General features: G+C 63.4%; 1 protein-coding gene across 1 annotated transcript in view; it reads right to left on the bottom strand.

The window, feature by feature from the left end:
- Positions 1 to 2,624: 2,624 nt before the first annotated feature.
- The window catches only part of FBXL18 (F-box and leucine rich repeat protein 18), a gene marked incomplete at its 5' end in the record, with an annotated part of 34,075 nt that continues 10,933 nt past the window's right edge, over positions 2,625 to 25,766 (bottom strand). The window contains 2 exons of the mRNA XM_058286750.2: positions 2,625 to 6,539; positions 11,197 to 11,391. Coding sequence (XP_058142733.1) covers positions 6,383 to 6,539; positions 11,197 to 11,391 — 352 coding nt within the window. The remainder of the gene's footprint in view (positions 6,540 to 11,196; positions 11,392 to 25,766) is intronic.

The following is a 25,766-nucleotide window of genomic DNA, read 5'->3' on the forward strand; positions in this document are numbered from 1 at the left end:
TGTGTCCAAGGCCTGGGGGCGGACGGTGACGAGACAGGCCTGGAACGAGGGCCGTGGGGCCCCAAGGCTGCGCTCCGGCCGCTGGGATTCACAGCAGGGAAGCTCCGTGCAGCCTGGCCCCAGACCTGATGGGGGGCTCGGCGAGGACGCCGCCGGGAGAGGGCGGTCCGCGCGGCTCCGTCCCCGCTGGCCACGTGCTGCCCAAGGCGCCGTCCCGGAGCCGCGGGCACCCCCCGCCAGGCCAGGGCCCTCCGCAGACCCCCGAGACCCTTGCTCTGAACAGCCAGGGTCCTGCAGCTCTCTCCCCTCCCCTTTCAGAAAGTTCAACACTGGCCATAAACCCCCGCAGGGCCGTGAGAGCCGAAGCTTCCCGGCTCCTGGGCGCCGCCCTGCTCGGGCCGCTGGCTTCCGCGGGCTGCGCGCCACGGCCCTTCTCGGCCTCGCACAGGGCGGCTTTGCGCGCGGCCGTTCGGGTTTCCTTCGAGGGCTCAGCACCGCAGCCAAGTCCGAGTGCCGGCCCGGGGCCCCGTGGGGCCGCGGAGGCTCGTCACGGAACACGGCCACCGGCTCAGGGGGGCTGAGGGCGGCAGGGCCGAACCTCCCGCAGGCCCGGGCTCATCTCAGGCTGGACGGCCGCCCCCACGTCCCATCCAGGGGTGCATCTGTGTCCCCTTCCCCTGAATACGGGCGGACCCCTGGGGCAGCCTCAGTCAACACCGTGGGTGGGACACTCGTGCCCCTGTGGCTTTCCGGGGACGCGGGCTTCTGGAACCAGCTGCCGTGCTCCCGGGAAGCGCAGCGGCCCGCCCGGAGGCTGGGCAGGGAGGCCACGCGTCTCAGCTTCCCAGCGCCACCGCGACCGGTACCACGAGCTGCCAAGAGCCACGGCAGTTTCGTCCCTCAGACTGGAGGCCAGAACCGGATGGAGGCGTCGGCAGGCCCAGGCTCCCCCAAAGGCTCCAGGAGGCAAATTCCTCGCCTCTCCCAGCCGCCGTGGAGCAGGCCGCCTCTGATATCACGCGGCCATCTTCCATCTCCTCCGCTTTTTTTTTTTTAAAGATTTATTCATTTCTCCCCACCCTCATTGTTTGCATTTGCAGTGCCTGTTCATTGTGGGCTCGTCTTCTTTTTTAGGAAGCACTGGGAACCAAACTCAGGACCTCCCACGTGGGAGGGAGGCACCTAATCGCTTGAGCCATCTTTGCTCCCTGCTTTGTTAGGACTCTCATTATGTTTTCCTCCTTGTGTCATCTTGTTGTGTCAGCTCACTGTCTTCCTCGTCTTCTTTAGAAGGTCCTGGGCACTGAACCCAGGACCTCCTGTGTGGTAGGCAGGGTCTCAATCGCTTGAGCCACATCTGCTTCCCTCCTCTGCTCTTAGAAGGACACCAGCTCCTACTCCTGCATGAGCTCAGTTGAACTCTTTCACGTTCGCAAAGATTCTGCTTCTGAATGAAGTCCCGTTTGTAGGTTTGGGGCCACAAGCGTCCTGGGGGCGCCATTTGACTAGTGCTCCAGCAGGTGCTCTGGCTGACAGCAGGGTCTACCGCCAGACCTGGGGGTGAAGACTCCTCCAGAAGATTCCAGTCCCAACTCTCAAGTCACCCCCAGCTAAGGCTCTAGACATCGGGGAACACGGGTGAAGCGTCACGCACTCCCAAACCCCTGCCTCATGGACGCTGTGAGCGCGCCTCACAATGAGGTTTTGGGGTGCTTTGTGATCCCGTAATAACAGTACATGTTTTTTTAACTTTCTCTTATTGCTGTTGTTAATCTGCATCACGTAACATACGTACAACACAATTTTCTATTAATATTTTAACTTTTGTTTAATCTTCAAACTTTCAAGATACTTGCAAAAATAACACAAATCCCACACAGAGAATGTCAATGTAACCCATGCCCGATCCAGCAACTTCTGACATTTGTCACACTTGCTGCATCAGCTTGTCCGCCCACCCACCCTTCCATCCGTCCGTCCGTCCACCCACCCTCCCGAGAAGCGCCCGTGTACCTCACGGCTGTCCTCGCCGTGGTCCTCCTCCTGCTTACCTGTCGCTGTGACGATGGAATCAGCCTCCACCCGCACCTGCCGTGGCGTCCGGCGCCCCGTCTCCCAGGAAGGCCCTGCTGGGCGCTCCTCTTTCCTCGCTGGCGTCCCAGCCGGGAGCAGATCCCGGGGTCCCAGTGGGAGAGGCTTCTGGGAAGTGGCTCCCACCGCCTCGCAGGGACCAGGTGGGAGGCGGGAGGTGCCGCAGCGTCTGCCTGTCGCCCTGCTCTGCAGGACCCCTGGAGCATCCACCACCACAGGACCCCGCCCCGGCCTCCCCGGCTCATCGAAGCCCCCCGAAGCTCAGCCAAGAGGGAGGCTCCCGCCTAGAACTGATGCCCCTGCCCCCGCGGGCGGCTCGGCTGAGCTCGGCCCACGGCCCCGACCGGCCCACGTCCCGCCACCCGCGTGGCATGGCCCAGGAACCTGGCACGGTCGCCGCCCCATGGCCCGCTCCGCACACCCTCCCCGCCCGGCGGCCCCCCGAGTGGCACAGCCCCTCAGGGCGGGGAGAGGGGCCCCGAGGAACCGCGCCGAGAGCGTGTCTACGCCACCAAGACCACAGAGCTGGGGGGTTTCTAAATCAATTTTACTTTATTTGAAGTTTTTTACATGCCACAAATTCACATGAAAATACCCATTCGAAGTTTAGCTTGCCACTAGGAACACAAAAATCAGAGCGGACATCACGGGCAGCACCGCCGACGGCAGTGCAGTGGGTGGACGGACGAAGGGGTTGTCGTAGAAAAGCAGGCGATGCCGTGCGGCCACCAGCACCGCATCACTGGACACCAGGAGCCCCGGGCAAGGCGCTGCGCACAGCCCACCGCGGGCCACACGCCGGGGCGCGGGGCAGGGGGGACACGCCCGGGCCAGCGCAGCGTCACGCGCGGTCCTTCGCATGCTCGCCCTCGCGCACACCCCCTCACACACGTGCACTCACACCCCTCACACGCTCACGCACACGCCTCACGTGCACACACACGCTCAGACTTGCACACACCCACACACGTGCACACACCCAGGCTCACGTGCCCCCACATACACACGTGTGCATGCACGCTCACACAGCCCCTCACGTGCGCACGCACGCTTGCACGCCCCCTCACACACCTGCCGGGCGCGTGCCTTGGGGCGAGCAGCCAACGCCGCCAGCTCACAGCCAGGGCGCTCGCGTGGACGCGTCCCGGCGCGGGCTCTGGTGCAGCCCCATCCGCAGGACCTGCGAGGGCGGCGGGGGCTGCCTGGAGGGGCGCAGCCCAGGGCCCCGGCCTCATGACAGCGGTGGAGACGCCCCCCGGGCACGGGCCCCTCCGCTGGCAGCTTTCTTCCCAGGCTCCTCCTGAGAACCTCGTACCCCCGAGAGCAAGCCACCCAGCACCTCCCTGGGTCCTCCCTGCCCCGGGCGGAGGAGGGAGGGCATCGTGTGGGGACAGCGTGGCCAGTGGGGAGCAGCGGTGCCTTCTGCCACGGCCGCCGCGCCCTGGGCCCCGGCCCTGGACCCACTGGACCCTGCAGCTAGCAGCCACTGCCCACCAGGCCGCACCCATCGACCTTCATTACCTCTTCCTACGGCCTCCGCGATTCCCACTCCCCGAGAGGGGCCGCCATGCAGCCCCCGGCGTGGCCCCCTGGCCGGGGCCCCAGACCTCGCCGCCCGGCCGCCCGCTCAGGCCCGCAGCACGTTTCCAGGCCTGCCCTGCCTCCCTCTTCCTGGGGTCTCCGGGCCGCGGGCAGCTGCGGGGATCCCGCGCCCAGCAGGCCCGAGAGGCAGCGGCCACGGCGCCCACCCGCTCCAGCGCACCAGCTTCCCTGGGCTCTGAAACCAAACCCACCCCCGCGAGCGCGAGCGAGGCGCCTGCAGCCAGGGCGCCTCCCTCTGCCTGTGCTGAGCAAAATGGGTGCCGGGCCCCAGACCCTCCTGGGGAGAAAGGGCCACAGGGCCAGGGGCAGGTGGGGGTCCGGCAGGAGGAGAGCCTCGAGGGCCAAGGGGTTTATATGAGAACAGGGGAAATGCCCTCTACCGTCCTCTCTCACCCCCAGATGTGCACATGCACGCCCACGCGCTGGCACCGATGGGCAGGCCTGGGCCGCCTCTGCACCTGCAGCTTCTGGGCCGCAGCCTGACAGCCCAGCTCTGCCAAGCGGGGCCCTTAGGTGGGTTCTCTTCCCGGCATGAAACGCTACAGAAGATAAATTGCAACAAACACCGGCGCCAAAACCGCACTTAGCAAAAGCAAGCACGTCGTTAACATCTGCGAGCCTCGTCTCGGGGCAGAGGCTGCGGAAATTCTTGCTCTCGGGGAAGGGATGGCTGCGGGGACACTGGAAGCAAAGAGCTCCTGTCGGGGTGCTGCGGGGTGCTGCGGAGAGCCCCCACCCCGGCCTGAGAGCCCCCACCCCACCGGGGTTCAGCGGCTGCTCCTGACCGCTCCTCACGACAAGCGGCCGCCCAGCGTAACCCAGGCCCGCGGCCTCCGCCTCTTCGACGCGTTCCTGCTGAAGATGGTGGTTGGCGCGAGCCCGGGCTCGCTCTGGATGGAAGGAGGATGCCCAAGCCGCGGTGCCCGCGCCAAGCCCTCCCGTGGCCTCCGGCCCTCAGCGGCAGCCAGCCACCCCTTTGCCTTGGGGACGAGAGGCCAGCAGGTCCGGCAGCCCCAGCCTCTCTGAACGCGCTCCCGGGAATGCCCAGAACGGGGGCTCCCACCCCCTCCAGCAGGCCTCGCCGCCCCCATCAGGGCTGTTGCCAGCTCACGGTCAGGAGGGGACAGGGTGGCCCGTGTCTCTCGGAGGCCGCAGGGACCTTGCGGGGAGGCCAGCGGTCAGGGCGAGGGGCTGCTGTGGCTCCAGGCTGGGGCGGGGCAAGGCACCCATGCCCCAGAGAGGGAGAGAAGGTGATGGGGGCGAGGCACCCCAGAGAGGGAGAGGGGGTTAATGGGGGCAAGGCACCCAGCCCACCCCCTGGTCCACTCTGTTGGGGAGGGAAAGGGGCAGAGCTGCGGGAACGGGGTCGAGACCACCACGCAGAGGAGCTGAGGGTGGGCGCAGCAGACATGCACCCGGAGAAGACTCCATAAGGAGCGGCCCGAGCCCAGGAGGCAGCGAGCTGCTGGGGGCGCTGCCTCGGAGCCCCCACAGGACCCGGGACCGACCCCACGGAAGGAGCAAGCGGCCGGCGGGCTGGGGACATGGGGCCGCCGAGCCAGGCGCCAGGGGCCAGGGGAGGGGAAGGGCCAGGACTGGCCCCGGGGCCGGGGGAGGCACCCCGAGCTGCAGACGGGCTGCCAGGGCCGCGTCGCCAGAGGGGACCCCCGAGCCCCGCCCGGAAGCCCGCCGGCCGTCGGGGGTTGCGGGGCGGCAGGCCTGGGCCCACGGCGCCCATTGCTGGCTCTCGCGACAGCTGCCTCGGGGGACGCGGGGGGCTCGCACGGTGCTGGGCGGCCTCTGAGGAGGCCCCGACAGCGACGAGGGCCCAGGGCGTCCCCGTGGGGCTTTAAAACTCCAGGTGCCCGAGTGAAGCCAAATGTACACACAGACTCCGCGCATGGCGCGGTCTTCGCGGGCCGAGGGGCTCCAGGGACAGGCCTGAGGCCGAGGGCGCCCCCGAGAGGCGGCCCCAGGGCTCGCGCTCAACAGCGCGGGGGATGGGTGCAGGGGACGGGCACAGACGCGCAGCGGGGCCGACGTTGTCTCGTGGGAAGGACAGCCCCAGGTCACGGCCACAGCGCGAGGGCGCCCCGGGCCCGCGAGCACCTCCCCGTCACGGTCGGAGCCGGCAGGGAGTCAGGCGGGCCCGCGGCACGCCCGCAGAGCACCCACGGCGCACCCCCCACGCGGGCCCCCACAGGCACACCCGCAGGCGCGGCCGTCACCCCGAGGCTCTCGCCACCCCCAGCGCAGACCCCGGGCACAGGGCCGGCCGGGAGCACGAGGGCAAGGTGACCCCTGCTGGGGGGCCGGAGCAGGGCCTTGGGCGCAGCCTTGGGACTCAGGGGCCACGGCCGGGGTTCCCGGGGCCCCTGCACTGCTGACCCCCGGGGCCCCTGCACTGCTGACCCGTGTCTCAGGCCCCAGCACCCCGTGGCCAGGCCCCACCACCCACGTCTGTGCCCGCGGCCCACTTTATCCTCTCCGCAGCACCTCAAAACGCGGGCCCGGGTCCGCCAGGTTCACCAAGCACAGGCCGCACGAGGAGGCGAGGGGTGGACCAAGGAGTGGGCGGCGCTCGCTCCGGGGTGAGGCCAGGGTCCCATGTTCCGCAGGCCTCCGGGGCCGCGGCGGCGTGAGCAGCAGGGCGGCCTGCCCCCGGCGCGGGGCCCAGGCGCGGCCGGCCTCACCACCACAGGTCCGGCGGCTCCTCGGCCACTCTGCTCTTGAACAGGGTGATCTCGTCCAGGTGCATCATGGGGACGTCGCGGATGACGTCGGTCAGGCCCTCGTGCAGCAGGGGGAAGATGACCACGTTCAGCGCCGGCCGCTCCGCCTGGAAACTGGACCAGAGAGGCGCGTCAGCAGGCGGCCCGCAGCTCGGGCAGGCGCAGGAACGTGGCGACGCGCCCTGCGGCCCGGGCACGTGTGGAGGGGGTGCGGGCAGGGGAGGGGGCGGGAGGGGGGGACGGCGCTGTGGGCGTGGAGGGGGCACCGCTGCGCCGGCGCGGGGCTCAGGGCGCACGTGGACACGGCCCAGGGCCCTGGCACCACCGCGCCCCCAGAGGCGCTTGCCTGCCGCATCCCCGAGCGGCTTGGGAGGGCAGCCCTTGGGTGGGTCACGCCGAGAGCGCACCTCGATGTTTCCGGCCAGCCCGAGGGGTCCCTCGGCCAGACCAGCGGAGGGGGGGTGGAGGACTGGGCCGCCCCCAGGGCGCAGGTGCCCAGGTAAGGAGGGGGCGCAGCGCCGGCTCGGGAAGGAGTGCAAACCGCAGGTGGCACGTTCTGGAACCAGCGCTGCCGTTGAGTGCCCCCCCAGCCCTGCAGGACCCGTCAGGGGACCCCGGCCCCTCCCCGCATAGGGAACCGCAGCACGAGCCTGCAGCTGCCACAGCGCCCCCCACCGCCAGCCCCTCCTGTCGCCCTTCCACCCCCGCTCACCACAACCCCTCACACCCAAGGGCCCCGGGCACACCACGTCCACCCTCGCGCCCTCTGGGGCTGCTTCTGGCCACGGCGGCCGGAGCACAGCCCTGAGCACGGCCCAGGTGCCGCCCGACAGCGGGGAGGGGAGGGCGCCCCGGCCGGGCGGGCTGGGCCAAGGGCGGGGCCCGTGGTCTCGAGGGCACGAGGTCTCGAGGGCATGAGGTCTCGAGGGCACGAGACAGAGGCCCCACACTGCTGGCGTAAGGCGCCCCAGCTCCTGCCCGGCACCCCGCACGAGGAGTGGTCTCGGCGCTCTGGGGGTCACCATGAAGCGGGGCAGGTGACTGCGACAGGAGCCGGGCTACGACGCGTGTGGAGGCCGCCAGGGCAGCCCTCCCGAGCCTCGACGTCCTGGCAGCGCAGGTGCCGGCAGGGTCCCGGTGTGTGTGCACGGAAGGCCACACGGCACCCAGGAGGGCGCAGGGGCCCCGCCCACCTCCCCAGGGCGAGCGCCTGGGCCCGGGGCTGCCGCCGCCAGCGCCCGCGTTGCTCCCCGCCAGGAAGGTCCTGCAGCCACGCCGCCCTCACGCCGCGTTCCCGCCCGTGCGGTCGCCTCCAGGGGCGCGCTCTCCTCCGCCGTCCCGCTTCCCGCCGGCTGGCCAGGGAGGCCGCTGGGAGCCGCTGCCCACCCCACAGCACGGGTGGCCTGGGAGGCCGCGGCCAGGCGAGGCTCAGGGTGCAGGACGAGAGGCCGCCCTGCGGCCGGAAGCCCTCGGAGGACGGCGCGGACACCCGGACTCGTGGGTGCGCGATCTTCCCCCAGGACCTGCACGCGTGTCCGATGCCCTGGTGTGTGACCCCCACACAGGCGAAGTTCAAGTGGTTCAGTGTGACGGAGGGAAGTAAATCCCCAGCACCCAGCACGACGCCCGCCCCCCGGGGCCGTTCCTGACCAGGGCCAAGCACGTGGCAGCGCCAGGGCCAGCGGCGGCCGCGGTCAGCAGGCTCCGCCCTCCACGCCGCCCGGGGCAGCGGCACCAGGTGGAGTCCCAGCCCGGGGCCCGGCCCAGGGTCAGGGCCTGGACAGCGGCAGAGACTCGGGCCCCGGCGGCCTCCGGCGGCCTGCCACGGCCTGTGCCCACGGCCCGCACCCGGGGCCCACCATGCGCCCATTCACTCCAAGGCAGCTCGGCAAGCCCGCGCCGGGCACCGACCATGGCAGACTAAACAGCCCACGAGCAAGGCCGCGAGGCAGCAGGAAGTGAGGCGGAGGGCGGCGGCCGCGGGAAGCCACCCAGCGCGGGGCGGGGGCCTGCAGGTCGGGGCAGGCACCTGGTCCCTCCCCTGCGGCATCGTCATCCCGTAAATAAGGAGGCTCAAAACCACAGTCTGGCGGGTCGCGCCACGGTTACGCCGCCGTCTCCGGGGCCTGGGCTGCGCCAGGCGCGCTGGGGAGCTTCTGACCCGAGGCCGGGAGCCGGGCCAGGGGCGTCAGGGACGGTGCCTCGGCCCCCAAGCGACTCTCAGCTGCCCGACAGCCTCCTCCCGGCACCCCAGAAAGCAGAGAGGGCTCTTCCTGTCGTTGGGAATTAACCGTTTTAATTAGTAGAAAATTAGGAAAACGCAGGAGAGCAAGGAAAGACGGCACCCGGATCCCAGCACCTTGGCAGCAGGGCCTCGGGCTTCACCCACACTTGTGCCTGCGCCCGCGTCCCCTTGCCCTGTGCCCTGGGGTGGAGAGGGTACCCCTGAAACTCAGGTGCCCCCAGGACCCGTGAGAATGGCCCGTGTGGACACAGGGCCGGGCGCAGACGAGGGCAGCGTGGCCTGCACCCACCAGCCGGTGCCCGAAGGGGAGCCGGGCTCCAAGGAAGGCCCCACAACGACGGAGGCGGAGCCAGAGCAACGGAGTGCGGCCGAGGAGCAGGGGGGCGCAGGAGGACCCTCCCTTGGAGCCCCCGGAGGGACCACCCCGTCAACAGACTCGGGGCTTCCGGCCTCAGGAGCTGGGAGAGGAGGAAGTCTGCCTCTGCGCCCCGACTTGTGGCCCGGTGGCCCGGGCACAGCGACGCCCTCGGCTCGGCCGCCTCCTTCCGCGCCGTTCTGCCCTGCTGGGAGCGCGCTGCTCCTGGCCGTGGCTCACGGTGACTCACTCAGGGGACAAATAACTGGGGCCGTGTTTGCTGGGTTTCCTTCCGGTCCTTTCACTTGCTTTTGGACGGAGCTGTAATCTGATCGCCGCGCAGGCAGGGCTCCTGCGACTGCATCATGCTTTGCGAGCAGATGCCACGCCCGCCTCGTCCAGGCGTCTGGGCCCTCACCTGCAGGGTACCCCGTTCATTTAGCCGCCCCCCAGCTGGCCGGGGTTTAGGGGCTTCTTTTCCACTACGTCAATAAACATCCTTGGACCCAATGTCACTATTCTGCTTTTGGACTCGTTTTTCCAGAATAAATCCCAGGAATCGGGTGACTAGGCTGGAAGGTCTGAACATCTTTACATCAAAACCTGCCAACAGGGAGGCAGACGTGCCTCGAGCGACTGAGCCCCCGCCTACCACACGGAAGGTCCCGGGTTCGGTTCCCGGTGCCTCCTAGAGAAGACGAGCAAGACAGCGGGCTGGCACAGCGAGCTGATGCAACAAGATGACGCAGCAAGGAGACACAAAGAAGGAGCACAATGAGAGACACAACAAAGCAGGGAGCAGAGGTGGCTCAGGCGGTTGACCGCCTCTCTGACATGGGAGGTGCCAGGTTGGGTATCCAGTGCGTCCTAAAGAGAAGACGAGCAGACGCAGAGAGCACACAGCGAATGGACAAAGAGAGCAGACAACGAGCACACGTAACAAAGCCGGGGAATAAATAAATACAATTAGTCTAGAAAAAAAATCCACACTGACAGCAACTGCCGCTTCCGGGCCACAGGGCAGGGCCAGGCCAGAGCTGAGCCCAAGTGGCCAGAAAAGTGCTGCTGGGGGAGGACGGGAGAGGAGAGCAGGTAGAGGCCAGCTGCTGGCCACGGACACTCCCGGGTGCACACCGAGGAGGGGCCGGGAGGGCCGCGCTCCCCGCGCACGCCCACCGAGGGGGACGCAGGCGAGGTCGGGGGAAAGATGCAGCGGCCCGTCTGCTGCGCCCAGCGCCGCGGCCCTCAGGCCCCAGACGCCGCAGTTCACAGACTCCCACGGCAGCCACGGAGCAGCTCCAGGGAGAGGAGCCCCCAGAGTCGCAACCGGCCGGCGCGGGGTCCGCTGAGCCGCCTCCCTCCGTGCAGGCGCCAGAGCCTGAGCCACGGGCTGGGAGGAGCTCCTGGAGGGGCCCAGGACGTCACGCGCAGCCAGGGAACACCCGTGGGTTTGCGTTCTTGTGCTTGGTTTTTAGTTGTTTTGTTTTTTCCTGAAAAACTAGGAAAAAAAGAACACTGGGAGCCTTCCTTCCTTCCTCCCTCCCCGCCCCACATGAGGGTCTTCTAGAAAAGTCCGCTCTATCAGGCAGGGTTCTCCAGAGAAACAGGCCGAGGGGATACTCAGACCCACGTGAGACGTGGAGACGGGGAGGAACGGGCTCCCGCGGCGAGTGGGTCGGGACGCCGCGGGCAGGCCAGGCCTCGCGGGGGAGCGGGCTGTCCAGGGGGCGCAGGGGCTCTCCCGACGCTGGACTCCTCGGCTCTCCCTTGGCCCTCAGCCGCTGGGGAGGGACACGCAGGCCCTCGTAAGGGGGCCCAGGCCAGGGGCAGGCCACCGTGGGCCTGCGGCCGCCCGCCATAACCTGCGCCCGCCCACCATGGCCTGCACCCGCCCACCATGGCCTGCGCCCGCTGTGGGCCTCCGCCCACCATGGACCTGCGCCTGCCCGCCATGGCCTGCGCCCACCGCCATGGCCTGCACCCGCTGTGGGCCTCTGCCCACCATGGACCTGCGCCTGCCCGCCATGGCCTGCGCCCACCGCCATGGCCTGCGCCAGCTGTGGACCTCCACCCACCATGGGCCTGCGCCCACCGCCGTGGGCCTCTGCCCACCCGCTGTGGACCTGCGCCCACCGCCATGGCCTGTGCCCGCCGCCAGCCTCCCCGCTCACACGGCAGGGTGGTCCCCGAGGCACACGCCGCTGCGACGTCCGGCAGGTACGGCCACTCTGCCCGGAGCAGCGCTGCCCTCGGGGGCTCGGAGGCGAGGCCGGCCCTCTCCTCCTCCCTCAGGTTCGTCTCTGCGCTTCCGTGTGCGCTCGTGCCGGGCCTGCCTCGAGCTGTGCGGTTTTCTGGTCCTCGCTGATCTGTAGGGGATAAAGGGAACCGGGGCTTGCTGTGACTTTTGCTGCTGCTAACGTTTCCCGGTGCGTCTTTTCTGTATCTGACCTGTTCAGCTGTGCTCCCCACAAGGTTACTTAGAAGCCTGGCCACCCAGGCTTTCCCCTTCGGTGGGCAGCGGTCACGCGGGCATGTGAGCACAGGGCTTGCGCTGGTGTCCGTGGGAACAGAGAGCGGCCGCTCGCCTGGGCGCCCACCAGCCAATTTACTCCTCAACGGCGCCTGCCCTGAAGCCCTCTCCCGGGACTCCTCCTACAAACGCCCTGCACCTGCGGGGGCGCGCGCTGCGTGGCTCTGTTTCAGGAGCCAAGACGCCCATCGTCAGGGTCCTGGGTACCAGATGACGGGTTTTGGTGTCTGGGAGCCGTATGTACCCCAGAAAACGCCCTTAAACTTGACCCTCTCCTGGGGGTGGGAGCCCACTGCACGGAGGCCTCCTGCTGAGGAGGCTGCAGGCGGCTGAGGCCCAGCCCGGCCAGGACGGGTCACCGTCCCGACACTGGGGGCCTTTATACGAGAGTGAAATTCAGAGGGGGGCTGGAGAGAGGGGGAGAGCGAGCGGGGAGGGGAGGAGAGAGGGAGCGAGGGAAAGAGAGAAAGAGAGAGGGACAGAGGGGGCGGAGGGGGGAGGGGTGGGGGGCAGCCACAGAGGGAGCAGCCTGAAGCTGAACGTCAACAGAACCCGGAAGAGAGGAGGGACCAGGGGACACCGCCATGTGCCTGGTGACACGCTAAGGACCGAGGACGGCCAGCAGCCAGCCCAGAGCGCCACGGTCTTCAGGGAGAAAGCATCGCCTGGATGACGCCTTGATCTGGACTTGTCTTAGCCTTGAAACCGAGAGCTAGAAAACTCCCACTGCTGGGAAGCAAATGTGGCTCAAGCGGCTGGGCTCCCGCCTACCGGGGGGGAGGTCGTTGGTTCGGATCCTGGTGCCTCCTAAAGAGGACAGTGAGCTGGCAGGACACGGTGGGCAGGCATGGTGAGCGGACGCAACAAGGGAAGCGGATTTGGCGCAACTGACAGAGCATCCGCCTACCACATGGGAGGTCCAGGATCAAACCCAGGGCCTCCTGACCCGTGTGGAGCTGGCCCACGCACAGTGCTGATGCACGCACGGAGTGCCCTGCCACGCAGGGGTGTCCCCCGCGTAGGGGAGCCCTACGCGCAAGGAGTGCGCCCCAGAAGGAGAGCCGCCCTGCACGATAAAAGCGCAGCCTGCCCAGGAGTGGTGCCCACACATGGAGAGCTGACAAGCAAGATGACGCAACAAAAAGAGACACAGATTCTGGGTGACAAGAATACAAGTGGACAAAGAAGAACACACAGCGAATGGACAGAGAACAGACAATGACGGGGAGGGGAGAGAAATAGATATAAAATAAGTATTAAAAAAAAAGACTCAACAAGAGATGGGGGGAGGAAAGACAATGAGATACAACAAAGGCAGGGGGCGAAGGTGGCTCAAGTGATTAGGCACCTCCCTCCCGCATCGGTGGTCCCGGGCTTGGCTCCCAGTGCCTCCTAAAAAGAAACAAGGAAGATGAACAGAGAGCAAGTGCAAACAACAGGGGGATGGGGAGAAATAAATAAATAAAATAAATCTCAAAAAATAAAAATCGCCCCGTCTAATAGCCCCCTCATTGCATGGTGCTCGCCCACCCGGTCAACGGAACCCTCAACCCTGGAGGAATGGGGCCTCCGGGTGCCAGCACTGGGCACGGAAGGCCCCCGGGGCTGGCGGGGAGAGGCCGAGCGGCCTGGGCTGTGCGCCCCAAGCGCGTGGGAACAGTGGGGAGGACGGACAGACCCCGGGCTTGGATCCGCCCCACCCACCGCGGAACTGGGAGGACAGGAGCCGGGAGCCTAGAATACAGGTTGCCAGGACAGGGGGATAGGACTGGGGGGCCAAGGCCCCAGTGCAGGGGTTCCTACTTGAGGTGACGGGGCTGGGTTGGCGTTGGATGGCAGTGACGGTGGCACAACATTGGGAACACAACTGACAGCCCGAAACGCAGACCTGAGTGTGCTAAAAGGAGCAACGTGAGCGCGTACGTATGGAAGAAGGAAAAGATTTTAAAAGCCCCGGACCTTCCCTGCAGCAACCCTCAGTTTACGAGCATGTGCCGTCACCGAGGGTCACGGCGGCCCCCGCTAGTGCAAGTGCTGCGGGAAGGTACGGGAATCCTGTAGTTTCTCCAAGATTGTTCTAGAAACCCACAGCTTCTCTAATAAAGGGGAAAAAAAGGAGGTGGGAGCAGAAACCTGGAATGGGAAAAACTCATTTTTTCACTGATTTTCTGGACTGCTTGGTTTTTTAAATTTCACACATTACTTTCATAATTTAAAAACAAGTAAAAACTCGAAACACACTCGGTCAACTGAAACATAACAGATTAGGGAAGCGGACTTGGCCCAATGGATAGGGCATCCGCCGACCACATGGGAGGTCCAAGGTTCAAACCCCAGGCCTCCTTGACCCGTGTGGAGCTGGCCCATGCGCAGTGCTGATGCGCGCAAGGAGTGCCGTGCCACGCAGGGGTGTCCCTGTGCAGGGGAGCCCCACGCGCAAGGAGTGCGCCCCGTAAGGAGAGCCACCCAGCGCGAAAGAAAGTGCAGCCTGCCCAGGAATGGAGCTGCACACACGGAGAGCTGACACAGCAAGATGGCGCAACAAAAAAAACCAGATTCCCGGGGCCGCTGATAAGGATAGAAGCGATCACAGAAGAACACAGCAAATGGACACAGAGAGCAGACAACTGGGGGGGATAAATTAATTAATTAATTAATTTTAAAAAACAAACCTACAAACAAACATAAGAGATTATATACTTGGGTTAACCCTGAAGTGGCCGTTGGAGTATCATATGTCATACAGTAAGGCATAGTTGACGGGAATTTTGTATTTCTTAACTGACCTGGCTGCCATCTTTTTAGCTGAGGGGTTCTAAATGGTGCGCTCAGCTCATCCTTATCGTCGCCGGCGCGGGGTCCTGCTTTAGCTCCGTGAAGGACGCACAGTGCTGCGTCTGCGCTTGTCCCCCGCCCTGCTCCCGGACATGCTGAGGCAATGCCAACGCAGACCGAGTTCCCCGGGCACTGGGTGGCGCAGCACAGCGGGGGACCCTCGAGCCAGCCGCCCCGAGCCGCAGCCCCCTCGAGGGACCAGGACCACCGACGCCGGGGCGCCAGCAGGGACGCGCCAGCACCTGCGGGGAGCCCTGCCCGCGCCTCTGGCTAGAGCGGAGCTGGCCAGCCTCGCTCCTCCCTCCAGCCTGAGCTGCAGTGCACATTCCTCGCCGGCTCCAGACCGTGCCACCAGGAGCACCCCCGCCTGCGGAAGGCGCTTCCGCCGGGCCCCCGAGCCGGAGGCACCACCCCGATGGAATGCCGGAGCCGGTCGCGCCAGCCCAGGGAGCGCGCGCCTCCTCTCCAGAGCTGGAATTCCACACGTTCTAGAGGCGGAGGCACCCGCCCACGTTCTCTGCACCCCCCGGGCTCACAGCCGACAGCAGCCAGGGACAGACAGGCCCTCCACGGCCTGGAGATCCCCATGAGGTCCCCCGATGGCGCTGGAGGGCGGGAGGCCTGGAGGCACCTGGCTGTGCTGTGAGGTGGCACCACGAGTGCCGGGCAGCACCCTCCTGGGACGTGTCGTGTCCCCTGCCAAGTCCACTGCCAGCCCAGCTTCAGCCAAACGGCTCAGCCCCGGAATGGGGGCGTTCCGGGTATTCTAACACTCCCTGTGCCCATCTCCAGGGTCTAGAGATAAGACCAGGAAGGTTCTAGAAGCGAGGTGTGGCTCTGCAAACTGAAGCACTAAAGCCCACGGGGCCCCGCGGCAGGGCCTGCCCGGCAGCTCCGGGTGGTCTGGCTGCGGGGAGCGGCCGTCCTCGCTGGAGCCATCCACGTCGCCCTGCCAGGCATGGAGGCCCAAGACTCGCCTTCCCAAGCTGCTCGGCGTCACCGCCTCTCCCACGAGGCGGGAGCTGCGGTTGAGGACGGCGCAGGCCACAAAGCACCCAAGCCCCGCTGGCCACTCACTCTGAAAACCTGGGTTCCCTCTCGTCCGCGCGGGGACAGTGCCCGCCGGGGGGCCGCGCGTGCTCACGGGCACCAGCAGGCGCAGAGAAGACGCCCAATGAAGCCAGGGGCACCCTGTGGGGGCAGGGCCGCCACCGCCCAAGCGAGCAGGTGCGACGGCTGCTGCTTCCCAGATAGGAGCGATGGCCATGCTGCTGTGACCTCAGAAGGACGCCATATGGACCAAGGGCACCAGCCACTGCCAGCGCCCGTCAGGAGCGCAGGAGACCTGGGAGGGCCCACATGTGCTGCCCAGCCCAGCCACTAGGGCCCGTCCTGGATGGCAGAGCCAGGCAGCTGGACACGGCCTCGAGGACAGTCCCCGGTGGAGAGTCAGGCGGCCACCGGCTTCACCACCAGACGCAGCCCACGCTGCGGGCGACCAGGGCCCAGGCCCGGCCCCCTGGTGTCGGCATGCGCGGCAGGAGGCATGCGGGACCGCAGCCGGGCGAGGACGCTGGGGCTCCCGGGAGAAACAGGAAGTGAAGGAGGCCAGGGCGGCCTGGCCAGCCCCCGCACCCACCAGGCGCTACCAGGGCGCACTGGGCCCAGCGGACAGCAAGGACGCCACTCGGAGCGCTAAATTCACCCCGAAACCCGAAGGGATCCAAGGGTGAGGGGGGCAAAAGAAAGCCTGTTTCAAAGCGAGGGGGGTGGGTGCCACCAAAGATCAGGAAAGTGGCCAGAGGCACAAGAGCAGCACGAGGCGGGAGGACAGGGCAGGCTGAGCTGGGGTGCCAGGGCCCTGCGGGCTGCGCTCCCCGGGCGGGCCTCACACTCGCCTCCTCGCGGGGAGGCGGGGGCGCCTGCCTGGCCAGGGCTCCCCACCAGGTCCTGGGGCCGGGCCGCAGGTGTGCGTGCCCAGAGGAGGCCGGGAGCCGGGGCGGGGCGCCGAGGAGGAAGGGTGCAGGACCGCAGGCCCCGCGCAGGCCGTGTCCCCCGGCGTCCCCTCTTGCTTCTCCCCTTGCATCTGGGCGCAGGGCCTGAGGAGGTGCCTGCTGGATGCCGCGAGCCCCGGCGCCACCTCCTGGGGACCTGGAGCAAAGCAGCCAGGCCCGGGAGCGCCCCGCAGCCCCTGCACCCCACCCCGACCCACTAAACCCCTGCGCGCCCCAGGGGGCCCCCACCCATGCCCGCAAGGCCTGCACCAGTGGCCAAAGGGGTTCCTGCCGCAGCGACAGCACAGGGCCACGGGGAGCAGGGCCGTGGCGGGCACCTGCGTCCTCTGGGCTCTGGGCTCTGGCCGCCCCACCGTGACCGTGTCTGTGGCGCCCGGCGGGCCCCGGGAGGGCACCATGCGCACGCGCCGCGCCCTGGACGGCTGCCCGCCGTCGGGGCCGCGTGGAGGGCCCCTGCCCACTGTCGGGGCTGCATCGAGGGCCCCAGCCGCTCCCTGGGAAGCAAAGGCCCGGGGCGGGGGGCCCGTCCTTCAGGGCTGTGGTCCGGCTTCACGGCCCACCCGCCTCCCGGGCCTTGGTTTCCACCTTCGCCCTGGCTGGCAGCCCTCCCGGGGCAGGGGCTCTGAACAATGGGGCCGTGGCGGCACAGACCGGGCACCCGGCAGGCGGGCTTCCCGGCCCCGCGGGTGGGACATGCTCGCACCCACAGCGGGCACAAGCGCTCAGCGGACGCCGTCGTGGGCCAGCTGTGTCACCGGGACGGCCCACGCCCGGGAAACCCGGGGCCAGCGCCAGGCGCAGCGACCGACGGCAGGCACCAGCCGGGCTGCCGTGGAGGCCAGCACTGCCCTGGGCCTGGGCCGGGGACACGAGGCAGGAGGGGTGCCCGAGCGCCAGCCCAAGACCTGCATTCTCCACCCACCACCAAGAGGAGCGGCTGACGCGTGACACCCGAGGGAGCACGGAGAGGCAGCGCCGAGAGAGACACGAGAGGACGGGCAGAGCCGACTCCACGTGGACCGGGCCTGGAACAGGCAGCGCAGGGGGCCCGAGGGGAGCGGGGCCCACGGGCTGGGGAGGGGCGCCGGTGCTTCACGGGGACAAAAGTCCTGGGAACAGTGACGGCGACGTAGCCTGTGAACGTCCTTGAAGCTGCCGACTTACAGGCTCAGAGACAGTTCGAGTGGGAACTTTCCGGTTCCGTATACTTTGCAACAATAATAAAAAGGAAAAGCTAAGTACCCAGAGGAGGTGCTGAGCTCCCAAGGACAGACGACATGCACTCTGGAGGCAGCTCCGCGGCAGGGCCGGCGGGTAGGAGAGGACAGCTCAGTGCGGGCACCGGCATCCAGCCCAGGGCCATCAGCTGCCTGGGGCACTGTGCTGACAAGGATCCCGAGGCTCGCCAGGAACGGCGGCGGCGTGGAGCGTGGTGTGCCCGAGGCGGCCGGCGGTGATCCCCAGCAGGGGGCGCCCCTCAGGGCCGAGCAGGGGCCGAGACGCCGGGCACGTGGCACAGAACAGGGCAGGTGGCCCCACCCGCCACGGCCCTCCAAGGCCACGGCCTCCGTGGGGTCAGTTCCCAGCTGTGCAGCCACAGCACCCCCGAAGGCTGAGCCCCAGTGGACACCGAGCTCCGGCAGAGCAGGAGGGTGAGGACGCGGCAGGCTCCTCCAGCAGCTCGGCGGGCCAGCCCGGAGCGGGGCGTCCTGGCCACACCCGCTGGAACACCGCTCATCTCCTCAGGGGCCGGCCAGGCAGAGCGGACAGGCAGCGCCCGCGGGAGGGGCGCCCCCCTGCCCACCCGCCAGCTCTCGGGGCAGCCATGGTCCATCGCGCCTGCGGTGTGAGTTCCAGAGCCCGTGTCCCACTTAGCCCCCGACAACTGCGTCTTCAGCGGGCGCCATCGTCACGCCATGAAACGAGGATGCCCAGGTGTGGGAAGGACCCTTGCCAAGGGCACCGTGGTCAACGGCTGAGCTGGGGCGTCTCTCCAACACCCTGGCCTCCCCCCAGCTGCCACAGCCACAAAAACCAAGGACGAGGGAAGCAGATGTGGCTCAAGCGAATGAGCTCCCACCTACCACATGGGAGGTCCCAGGTTCGGTTCCTGGTGCCTCCTAAAGAAGATGAGTGAGACAGCGAGCTTACACGACAGGGTGGTGCAGTGAGCTGACGCAGCAAAGAGACACAAGGAAGAAAACACAACGAAAGACACAACAAAGCAGGGAGCAGAGGTGGCTCAAGCGATTAGGCATCTCCCTCTCACATGGGATATCCCAGGTTCGGTTCCAGTGCCTCCAGAAAGATGAGCACACAACAAACAGACACAGCAAGCGCAAACAACCAGAGGGGATGGGAAAAATAAAATTAAATTTTTTTTTTTAAATCAAGATCCAAAGCTCCAGAAACGCGAAGATACAAAAACAGTATTATTTCTCATGTTCACAAACCAGAAACAGCTGCTACACCTATAAAATGGAGAGCTAAACAGGTGTTAGCAGTAACCAACCACATGTGGCCTTAGTTACTGACACGAAGACGCCCGTGAGGTGGCACTAAAGAAGAACAAAGCAGACAGAGCAAGGCAACTACGTGAACCCAGGCCTGACAGCAGTGAGCACCTCTGGCTGGTGGAACGAGGAGGAATTCCCACTTATTAGAAGGCTTGGCAGGGAAGCAGATGTGGCTCAAGCAATTGGTACCTGTCTACCATATGGGAGGTCCCGGGTTCATTTCCTGGGGCCTCCTGGTGAAGGAAAGTCGGCCCACGTGGTGAACTGGTACAACAAAATAGACAAGGAGGAGAGATATAACAAAGCAGGGACTGAGGTGGCTCAAGCGACAGTGTGCCTCTCTCCCACATCGGAGGTCCCAGGATCAGTTCCCAGTGCCTCCTAAAGAGAAGACGAGAAGAGAAGACAAGCACATGCAGAAGAATGAGCAGCGAATGGACAGAGAGCTGACAGCGAGTGCAAACAACAAGAGAGGGGGGATAAATAAATAAAAATAAAATCTTTTAAAAAGCTTGGCACAGAGTCTGGATTTTAAAAAGCATTAGAAACCCATCGCTTGTACAATTAGAAAGGCCCACCCTCCATCCGGGTCGTTCTGGGAAAGGCAGCGGCACACTGGCAGGGCCCAAGGGCGACAGGAGCCTGAGCAGGTGCCGGAGCCCGGTGACTCGGGGGCCTGCTGGTCGCGGCCCGTCTTGTGGCGCTGAGTGGCGGGACCTCCTCTGCAGAGACCCAGGAACTCAGCCGGAAGCGGGCACCCCCTGGGCCTTGCCCCAGGCAGAGCCGCCATGCCAAAGCCCTCTCAGGAACATGGCTGTTCCACTGGCATGTCCTCGTGCCCCAAAGGACCTGCTAAGGCAAACCCCGCCCCGAGCGGTGTCCCCCGAGGGGCTCCGGCCTCCAGGAGCGCCAAGCTCCCCAAGGGAAACGAGAGCCCTGGGCGGGTCGGCGGCGCGCCGGAGGGTCAGCCTGGGAGGGAGGTGAGCGGGCTGACCTCGAGGAAGCACCAACCATCCCGTCGAGACTTCCAAGACTTCCCCTCCTGGGACCACCATCCTTCCCACGCCCTGGACTTCCGGAGGGTGAGGCGGAGGGCCTGGAAACGCCGACGTCCCTGCTGCCTGCGCACAGTCCCCCTTGGGCCAGGAGAATCCCTGTGGCGCCACAGAGGCACACGCGGGCGAGAGGCGACGTGGACCTGCTCAAGTGCAGGGCGGCTCACGAAACTGCTCCCACAGACCGTAGCCCAAGCCGGGCTCGCCGTTGCACACCAGAGCGACAGTAAATGTGTCCCGGCCAAAGCCCCTGCCGGCCTCCGTAGCTCGCACGCCAGGGCAGGGCACCAACAGGCAGGCTCTTGAGGCCTGGCACACGCATGATCCAAGTTCAAGGACCGCAGTCACTGGACAGCCCGGAGCCCTGGGCCACAGCCCACTCACTAGGACTGGGCACAGGCCAAGCGCGTGGATGGCCGAGGCCAGGCTGAGGGGCGGCGGGAAGGCCTGGGGAGACCCACGGCAGCCACGTGGACAGGGCGGAGGAGAGCCTCCCGAGCCAGGGCCCCGCGCCACCCAGGCAGGACCGCTGGGCCCCGCGCCGGCCCTCCGCCCTCTCTAAGGATGCTCCACGGACGAGGGCGGCACGAGCTGCCAAGGGCCACGGACCCGAGCTCCTGGGGATCAGACCACTGCGAGCTGCGACCGCGGTTCTGTCTTCACGCCTGGGCCGGGAAAACCTGGGAAGCTGGGCAATCTCACGGGGCAGCAGGGACGAGGGCCAGACAGCGCCCTCGGCCAAGTTCTCGTGTCCCCGTGGCTGGTCACGGTGTCCAGTTGTTTGGTCAAGAAAGCACTGGCCCGGTGGCCCCTGTGAGGACACATCCTGGACTTAAATCCTGCACCTACTGATGACAGCTACGATCAGTGGAGGAGTCCACCTTCGGTGGCAGGGAAGGCGCGCCCCCTCGGACAGAGACCTTCGATGGAGAAGGGCTGGTTTCGGCTGTCAGAAGGGAGATGTCCACTGCCACATGGCTGGCCAGCTTCTCTGCGCAATTCCTCATCGCCTCGCTGGTGTTCCCAACTTGCGGCTTCCCCTGGCAAATCCAACGTTCCGTCAAGTTCCCACTGCGGCCTGCCCTACGGGATTCAGACTTGCCAACCCCCATGGGCACGCGAGCCAATTCCCATAACGAGCCTCTTAGTGATGACATGTGTAATTACAGAGCCTGCGGGTTCTGTTTTCCTGGAGAACTAACACAGAGAGCAACTGGGCAACGTCTCAAAAGTGCGCCAGGTGTGTTGCCTCTAAGAACATGGACACCTGCACACACAGAAACCCATGGAGGACGCGCTGGGAGAAGGAAAAACTGGACAGCACCAGCACTTCCACCAAGAGAAGAGTAACACACGCCGCAACGGCCCCGTGCGCAGGTTGCCACGCGCAGCACTTACGGAACGAGCCAGCTCCCCGGGAGCTCGCGATGGTCTCCCCCCACGTCAGAGGAAAACCACAAGCTGCGGACCAGGTGCCGTGCTGTGCATTCACCTATGTCACAGGCCCACAGACAACACGCAGTGCTTCTCGGGGATACCTCCAAGTGCTTCAAAGATTTAAAAAGCAAACTCAGCCTGATCGGCTCAGGAAGCCAAAGGGGCTTCAAGTCAATCGATAGATAATAGTCCTTATTCCTCTCCATTTTTTAATCTCCTTACTTTTCAAAAAAGATGCAGAGCTGTAAAAAGAATGAGCAAGAGCTCTCTGAGAGATAAGGAGTGACTTCCGGGATATATCACTAAGTGAAAAGGCAGAGGAAGGAGGATAGGCAGGGAGCTAGACAAGGAGCAGCTCATCGTGCGTAGAAAGGACGTGCCAGAAGCTGGGGGAAGACTGGCTCTGCGCAGCAGGTGGTACCGGGGGGCGCCGCTCCCAGCTCGCCCTCTACTGTCACTCTGACTCTTAGGACCTACATACAGTAAGGCTTCACGTACCCAAAAACCACAGAAAATCAGCCAGGGTGTGGGGTGCACAAACAGTAACAAACGACCTGCCCGTTTTGCAGAGGAAGAGCATGCCACACCACGGGCAGCAGGAGCCATCCCCATCTCAGGAACCTCAGAAATTGGTATTTTGACTAGATGCTATGAGGCTGAAGAAAACTAAAATTATATTAGGTTGGTGCAAAAGGAATTGTGGTTTCAGACCGTGAATTTTAACTCATTATAACTAGGCTCAAACACTTCTTTATTAACCAAAATAGGAACCATTACAATCACACATTTTTGCCAGTGAGAAGTAAGTGCGTTTATTCCTGTAGCATAAAAATCCAAGCTTTGCGATTCGACAAACTCTTGGAAAGCATTTTCTGCATCCTGCTGGTTGTGAGAGCCTTTTCCCTGCAAAAAGTTGTCGAGATGCTTGAAGAAGTGGCAGTTGGTTGGCGAGATGTCAGGTGAATACGGAGGATGAGGCAAAACGTCGTAGCCCAATTCGTTCAACTTTGGAAGCGCTGGTTGTGCGACGTGCGGCTGGGCGTTGCAGGCACTGCAGGTTTCGGGGCGTCTCATCGATTTGCGGAGCATTCTTCTCAGATGTACTGGTTTCGCTGGAATTTAAAAAGCTCTAGTGGATCAGGCCGGCAGCAGACCACCCAACAGTGACCAGGACCTTTTTTTGGTGCAAGTTTGGCTTTGGGAAGTGCTTTGGAGCTGCTTCTCGGTCCAACCACTGAGCTGGTCGTCTCCAGTGTCATGTAAAATACACTTTTTGTCACACGTCACAATGCAATCAAGAAATGGTTCATTTTTGTTGCATAGAATAAGGGAAGACAATACTTCAAAATGATTTTTTTTTTGTCAGCTCATGAGACACCCACTCTCTGAGCTTTTTCACCTGCCCAGTTTGCTTCAAATGCCCAATGACGGTAGAATGGTTGACCTTGAGTTCTTCAACAACGTTTCGTGTAGTTGTAAGAGCTTTGATGATTGCTCTCAATTAGTCGTTGTCAACTTCCAATGGCTGGCCACTATCCTCCTCATGTTCAAGGCTCTCGTCTCCTTTGCAAAACTTCTTGAACCACCACTGCACTGTGCGTTCATGATCAATTCTTGAGCCAGATGAGTTGTTGATGTTGTGACATCAACATCACAACATCAACAATGACATATTTTTTTATGACATATTTTGAACTCAAAATAAGAAAATCGCTCAAATCTGCTTTCTTTTTTTCTTTAAAGATTTATTTATTTAATTAATTCCCCCCCCCCCCCCCGGCCCGGTTGTCTGTTCTCTGGCTATTTGCTGCGTCTTGTTTCTTTGTCTGCTTCTGTTGTCATCAGCGGCACGGGAAGCGTGGGCAGCGCCATTCCTGGGCAGGCTGCACTTTCTTTCGCGCTGGGTGGCTCTCCTTACGGGGCACACTCCTTGCGCATGGGGCTCCCCTACGCGGGGGACACCCCTGTGTGGCATGGCACTCCTTGCGCGCATCAGCACTGCGCATGGGCCAGCTCCACACGGGTCAAGGAGGCCCGGGGTTTGAACCGCGGACCTCCCATGTGGTAGGCGGACGCCCTAACCACTGGGCCAAGTCCGTTTCCCTCAAATCTGCTTTTTGTCTAACATCATTTCCATTTTCAAAAATAAATATAAACAGCAAGTAATGTCATTAGCAAAAAAACGTAAAGCGAGAAATGCACATTAAAATGATGTATAACATAACCACATTTACTTCAGAATGTATGCCAATATCAAATGGCAAATTTCAACAATGCAAAACTGCAATTCCTTTTGCACAAAACTAGTACATATTTTACATAAATATATATAGATATTTTACTCTAATTAATAAATCTGTTATCTCACAGGCTTATGGGCTAGCAATTCTTGAACTGCTTTATGTCTGTCCTAGATCTGAACAAATAGTAAATACAATGAGAGACAGAAATATAATGATATAAATAAATATCCTGAGAACCAGATTTCTCAGTTAGAGAAAAGTCGCAAGAAGGGACAGGGGAAATCTTACAACAGACCCTGTGACTCTGGCCTGGAATCTAAGGCATCATTGTGAACTCACTGTTTGTAATATACCTACCAGTGAACAGACACAGAAAGCAACACAGACATGTATGTGTGTGTGTGGTAGCATGCATACAAACATGTATGTGTGTATGTTTCAGCATGTATACAGACAGGTATGCATACACATGTACAAGAGCATGTGTCAGTGTGTATACACCTACATGGCCTTTCAGCGTACACTAGACATGTATGTGTGCAGGTGTTAGCACACATGTAGACAAGCACATGTGCATGTCAGCATGCACAGCATGTATGTCCTCGGTGTGCATATACATGTGTGCTGTCATGCACACATGTGTCAGCGTGCATACATGTATGTGTGTCTGTCAGTGTGCGCAGACACAGAAGTGGGCGTGTGTCAGCATGCACAGATGTATTTCCTAGCTCTGTCTGCTGGGAGGGCCTAGAAGCAGCGCCACCCCAGAACAACAAGCACGCCCAGCACTGATGCTGGCTTCTACACACCATTCTCCAATAGAAGGAACCAAGTCTCTTTGGAGAAACAGTTGATTCCAGGGCTGGGGCAGGGACAATTCGAGATAAGCCTGGAGGATCCGATGGTGCCAGAAAGAAAGAAAGGGCTAAAAAAAAAATACTAAAAATAAAGGACAGGGAATGTTGAAGGGGCTCACGACCCACCTGGAAAGAATACCTAATGGCAAATAGGGAACAATGTGAGCAACAAAATAACAACAGCACTGGATTATAACCCACTGCATAAAACAAATACCCACCGGTCCATACTGAACAAGGAAATAGCTGGATAAATAAACAGACATGGAGAGGGGAGCCCCAGTGGAGCTCCAGTTAACAAGTGTAGAAAGAACGGAAGAAATGGAACACCCCTGTTCAGTGAATCTCAAGGTGAGAGCCGCTGCAGGCGAGAGCCAGGGGTGCTCGCGAGATTAGCATGCTGGGTGCAGGGAGGAGCAGCACAGCTGCCCGCTATCAGGGCAGCTCCCCACAGGATAAAGGCACATCGCGGGGAGAACGGGGCTTCCATTCCAGACCGCCGCAGCAATGCGAAAACTGCAATAAAGTGAGTCGCACAATTTTTGGGTGTCCCAGTGCATATAAAAGTCATGTTTACACTATATTGTAATCTATGGAGTATAAAATAGCATATGTCTAGAAAATCCCAGGCACGTGCCTTAATTAAAAAATACTTTACTGCCAAAAAATGCTAACCATCGCCTAAGCCTGCCGTACTAAAACGGTGCCGAGAGAATTGCCACGAGCCTTCAGTTTGTTAAAAAAATGCACTATCTGTGAAGCGCAATAAAGCGAAGTGCAATAAAATGAGGCAGGTCTGCATTTATTCATTACAAAGAGGACAGCTCCGGGAACTTGAAAGCTGGCAGGCCTCTGCCGCGTGATCAAAGCCAACACCGCTGCAGTGGGACACGGCACCGGGACTCCCAGCACGACGGCTGGGACGGGCCGTGGCGCTCCTGCCTAGAACACGTAACCTCCACGCAGCCACGAGCAAAGAGCAGGCAGACCCAAAGTGGGGGCGGCCCGTGAAAGAGCCAGCCGGGGCGCTTCCAGCCTGCCGAGGCCGTGAGCGGTGCGGGAGGACGGAGGAACCGGCGCAGGTGGAGAAGGCCAAGCAGGCGGGACGGCGGCCACGACGGGGGATTCCGAATCAGGGCCTGGGTCAAGAGGGGGTGGGCGGGACAGAGCCACGATCCCAGGCCCGCGGTGGCCAGCAGGTGGGCAGCGGTGCTGGCGGCTGACCTCCGCGTTGACAGCTGTGCGGTGGTGAT

Source organism: Dasypus novemcinctus, chromosome 23, assembly GCF_030445035.2.
Source record: "Dasypus novemcinctus isolate mDasNov1 chromosome 23, mDasNov1.1.hap2, whole genome shotgun sequence".
Lineage (NCBI taxonomy): Eukaryota > Metazoa > Chordata > Mammalia > Cingulata > Dasypodidae > Dasypus > Dasypus novemcinctus.